At 27.9% G+C, this 5,607-nt stretch overlaps 1 protein-coding gene across 1 annotated transcript; it reads left to right on the top strand.

The window, feature by feature from the left end:
- The first annotated feature begins 3,932 nt into the window (after positions 1-3,932).
- On the top strand, positions 3,933-5,018 carry LOC145836397 (kelch-like protein 38). The gene has a single exon (XM_082944199.1). The coding sequence runs from the start codon at positions 3,933-3,935 to the stop codon at positions 5,016-5,018; it is 1,086 nt and encodes a 361-aa protein (XP_082800325.1).
- The last annotated feature ends 589 nt before the right edge of the window (positions 5,019-5,607 follow it).

A 5,607-nucleotide genomic window follows, 5' to 3' on the forward strand; every position in this document is an offset into this window, starting at 1 on the left:
TGTTCTTTAATACAATACGTTCATTCATTGTCATGCCTAGTTTTATATAGAGTAGCTCTAAGTGTTTTTGAGTATCATTATTTAGTATAGATTAAGGTTATTGTTAAAGATACCTATATCCATAGGTTACAATTGGCCTCCTCATTTCTTAAAGAATAACCACTCTTTTAGGTAACAGTTAATTACTACCAGGACAATATTTTACCCACATAAATTTTACAAGTATTTTAAATTTTTTTTGGAGGCAGTATCTTTCACAATTTTATCTCAAATTCTTATATTTTTGTTTTTTTATTATATATTGCATTTTATTAATAGTAGATTTAGAGAAACTTCACAACAAAGTGTGAATTTAATTTTCTAGATGCAATACTTAAAGTTACTGGATGCAATACTAACGTTTACCATATGATTATTTAAAAGCCTTTGAGTTTGTACCTATAACCAAAAAGAGTAAGGAGTTAGAAAAATTAAAAAGTCAAAATTGAACTGATAAACTTCGAGTCCACAAAGTCGAAACTGCATTGAAAAAATTGTTTTCCAAAAAGTCAAAGTAGTTCTGACAAGATTTATAACTAAAAGTCATAATTAAATTGACAAAGTTGTAGTCCAAAAATTCAAAGTAGATCTGTCAAAATTAAGTACAAAAAGTCAAAATTGAAGGTATAAGTATTAATTAGTCTTAAAAGTGATTATCAATTTTAATTGTAAGTGAGTGATATTGAATTTATGTAAGGCTCTTAAATTTTAATAGCCCAATAGAAAAAAAGAAAACATTTATTAACAACTAAGACAACAAAGACCAGTAACATGCTGAAATTTTTAGGAGTTTGTATCACAGCGGTTTGTATAGGTATGACATATGTATGATTATTTTTACTTTTGTTATTTAACTTTTTTTCAATGCTGCAACCTTTATAGTAGAATGTGACACATGTTTATTTTTTTTTAGAATTTGATAACAATTTTTGAAGCTAGAAAAACACATTTACATTTTTGTGATTATTTAAAGTAGAATTCTTTTAGAACTGAATGACCATTTGTTAACAATTGTTTAGTTTTTATATTTTCTAGTTTGCCTTAAATATTGTATGAAAAACATGCGTAAATTTGAGACTAATTTAAAGTTTGATATGTGTAATTTTTTTTTTTGTTTATAAAAAAAGGTTATTGTTCATCTTTCAACAAAGAGGTAGAGGATAAGTAGAGTGACAGTTCTCTTTCAACAGTGGAAGAAGAGGAAGTGTAACAGGATCCAAGTTGCATTTGATTACTGTTTAGATTTGACGGAAAGTTTTTAGCTAACATTGTTGTTCATTCAAGCAGTTAAGAGAAAGCTTGCAAGGTCAATTTTTAGACTGATGTAATTTAAATACAGTGAACATGAGAAAAAAATAAAGCGCAAATAAAAAATTACTGATGTAATCTTGCAAAAAATTAAGAACGCTTCTAATAAACCAGCCACAAAAAGTAGTTTAGGGTCCTAGACACAGCCTGCTACAGTAAACATGTTATTCATGTTGATTAGACACTATGCTATTTTCTTGTGTTATTTTTAGTATTTGTTTAACAATGTTACTTTTTATATTAATTTTTATTTAAATCCTTAGTAGTTGAACCTTATTCTTTTTTATACATTCTTAAAGTATATTCCTGTTAGATTGGTTCGTGTGTAAAGTTTTGACTACATTTAAAGTAGTTTCTAAAGTATGATGTTATTTATGTATTTGTTTATGTTTGCATTTTTTCTTAAATACAACATGTTCATTCATTGTCATGCCTAGTTTTATATAGAGTAGCCCTAAGTATTATTAGTGTCATTATTTTGTATAAGATAAGTTTATATTTAAGGTACCTTTATCCATAGATTACACCCTCTTGCAATTTTGTCTTGTTCAATTTAAATACCTCTTGCAATTTCGTCTTCGTGTAATTTAGACCTTTTCCCCTCATGCAGCTAATCAACCTTCTAGAAAATCCTCTACGCGGTTTAGCACGGCCACTTATGTGATCCCCACACCCTGGGTATTCCCCTCCTGAATTTTAATTTCAAGATATGTTGAGTTCGACGCAGAAAAGTACGTGTGGTCAGAAAAATTCAAAAATAAACCTTTGGTAGGAAAAATTATCCTACTGCAGTTGTATTAAGTCGCAAATGTTTTAATTTTGAAAATGTTTTGTACTTTTCTCTAGATACACGATGTATTTTTTTGTTAATTGTTGCACAGCTTTTTATAGTTTATTAAAAGAGATATTATGATCTTGAAGTTATAGAATTTATAAAAAGGTTTAATGCTGTTTTTAGAACAATATAAGTTAAAGACAATTATTTAAAATATTTTTATTTTGTCTTTTACGACTAAAAGTTATACCTTTTTATGTTTAAAATTCTAGAAAAAAAAAACAATTCACCTAAACTTATTATTTAATAGTTAAAGTAAAAACGAAAATTTCTATTAGTTATAAAAAAATGTTTTCAGAATTAAATTCTAAAGTCTTTAATAAATGTTTTCTAGGTTTTGAGGTTAGATATATCTTAATTTTACAAGCATTATTTAATACCTCTTAAATTTTCGCTATTTTATTATAGTTAAAATTATCAACAAGTATTTTTTAGTTATCACTAGTAGTTATAATAATTCAGCCAATAAACGATTATAAAAGTGAATAAATATTGTCGTTTTATTACGAACTATTTACTTAAAGCCTAACTACATTAGTAAAATGTTGCTACATCATATAAAGTATAAAAAGAAACTAAAATTAGCGACTGTTAGCGTTTTCTGATGTACGAATTCTTTTAAATTATTTTTTTTAAGGCTTTGTTATGTCCTGGACATGACAATAAACTATTCTGGTGTATGACTTGATAACCAAAAGGTTTTTTCGAACACTAGGTCCATGACAACAAACTTTTTGACGGTGTTTTTTGTCGTTTTATAAACAATACTATTAAAGTTTATCTTTGTGCTTTTCATTTAGATGTACATCGTACGTTTTTATTTATTTTTTATTTTTTGTGTTCATTTATTGTTTCACATAAGAGTTTAATGCTATTAAAAAGTATACTAAGTTATAAGTGACACAATACTTTAAATTAATTTTCATACTTAAAAATATTTTAAATCAGATAAAATCAAATCGTTCAAATTTTACTTAATATGATCAAAAAATTTATTTTTTAAAGCTATGCATACTTGTAGTATAGTCTACATTTTGCTTCATAATAGTTATCTATATTTTATTTCAGTAAATATAAATTTTATATAGTATGGGTAAAAGAAAAAGAAATAGTAACAATACATCGAGTTATTCTCCAACTGTAATGGTAAAAACTAAAAGTTCAACCGTGAATGACAATGAACGTGAAAAGCTGTTAAATCATCTTGACTCATTTCAGAAAAGCGATGTAACATATGGAACAATTAAAACTTACAAACACAATGCCACAACTAGAATTAGCAGTAAAACTGCACAAAACTTTCTGAAGTTTTATGAAAAAGGTTTGTTCTAATATTAAAAACAAATGTTTTATAATTTTTTAATGAATGCAAAACTTATTCATTTGTTAATTAATAACTTTGCCTTAATAATATATCATAAACTTAGTTTATTTTTTTGATTTACAAACAGAAAAGAAGAATTTAACAAAAGAAGAAACACTTGATTTGATAAAGTTTGGTAAGATTTTTAACTCTGCCGTTTTAAAGATTGTTGATTTCGATTTAGTTAAAACATCAGTGAACGTAGAAAATGCTTTTTGTTATTATGAAGTATCAAGTCTGTTTAATCTACCACGTTTTAAAACTCGTGCAATTAAATGCGTTGAAAGATGGTTTTGTTATTTAGTTGCGAACAAAAAGCACTTCGATTTAAGTTTTGACTCGTTCAGAAAGTTGTTATCCAGCTCAGAACTAGATATAACATCAGAAATGGAACTTGTAATTGCTGTTGATAGCTGGATTAAACATGATTACGAGCAAAGAGGTAAATTTGCCAAGGAACTTATAAAAAAGATTCGCCTCCCATTGTTGTCAAAAGCTTGCTTAGAAAAGTTGTTAGCAGATTTCAGCTTGTTTTCAAATTGCACTGAAAGTGAAAAGTGTATAACAAATGAAATTGATAACAAATCGATGGATAAACATTACCCAAGTTCAATTGGCTACCAAACTCGGTGTTGCAGCCAAAAAAAATTTAAGATAATACTCAGTGGAGTACACAGTTTGTACAAAATTAATAATAGAAAATCATCAAACGTTAGTAAAAGAGTTAAAAAGTTGTTGGACCTTGATCCTAGTAGATATAAAAGCATTTTTATCAACGGAGTCATTTATTTGATAGGATCTAACTTTTTATACTCGTATTCGACATTGACGAATGAATTGATTGAAAAGAAAGGATTTAGTGGGGAACTCATAAATCAACATGCGCGCATTTGCAATTTCATGGGAAAGATCAATATAGTAAGCGGATGGCATGCAAATGGCAAAAAATTGACAATCTACGATCCAAAGTTAGATACCTGGGAGGAAAAAGCAGAAATGCCAGCACTTAAAATAGATTTTGCGCTTTCAGTGTTTTGCGGAAAATTGGTAGTTACTGGAGGCTGCATAGGTGACGAGTTCGTGCACACAGTGCAAACAGTTGAAAGTTATGATCATTTTTCGGACACGTGGTCGGCAATGCCCCAAATGGTTGAAGTAAAATATGATCATGACTCAGTTAGCATCGGAAGCAAACTGTACGTAATAAGTTACTTAAGTCATTGTGAGGTGTTTGATTACCTTAGCAACGTTTTCGTTCGCATTCGAAAAAGAATGCCCTGTATCTCTTTTTGGCACAGCGAGGTGAAATGTTTGTCAATCGGAAACAAGATTGTAGCTTTCTCAAGTCGCTACCTTCACATGTATACTGAATTTGATCTGGAGAAACAAGAATGGTCGGAAGTGTTTAAAAATGTTGATATGGGAGAAGAAAACCAATTCCTATGCAACTGTATAAAGTCACCAATGTATTAAGTTTGTATGAAAGTTCTTAATTTTTCTTCGGAAACATAACGACCAAACTATTTAACTTTTTAAAGTTAAAATTGTAAAACCGAATTAATTAGACATAAGTTATATATATAAAGTAGTTACACTAGAAAAACTCTGCTTATTAATTAAGTTACAAAGTTGTTTTTTCAATTATAAAAACTTTTCTTAAAATATTTTAAGTTTCAATTTTTGATAACTTTAATACTTTTACAAAATTTTTAATACCTCTCACTTTTTTGCATTTTTTGTACTCAGTATTACCTATATTTTGCTATCTTATAAGAAATAAAAAGAATAATCTAAAAAACCTAGATTACTAAAGAAGGCGACTATTATAAGGCTTGCGTTATCTAAAGTCTATTCAGTTAGCAAAAAACATGACAATAGGAGTTTTATTGAACTTCTACTGGTTTATAAAAACTTATTAACATTCCTTTAATTTTTTGCCGATTTAATTTACATCGTGCCTTTTTATTTGTGTTTTACTATTTCATTGTGTTCGTTTCTGCTTTCGTTTGGTATTAAAACGTATTTATACAAGCCTGTCTAGGTGTATAAAATAATGGTGTAT

The sequence above is a fragment of the Thalia democratica genome, chromosome 5 (assembly GCF_965202585.1).
Source record: "Thalia democratica chromosome 5, ktThaDemo2.hap1.1, whole genome shotgun sequence".
Classification (NCBI taxonomy): domain Eukaryota; kingdom Metazoa; phylum Chordata; class Thaliacea; order Salpida; family Salpidae; genus Thalia; species Thalia democratica.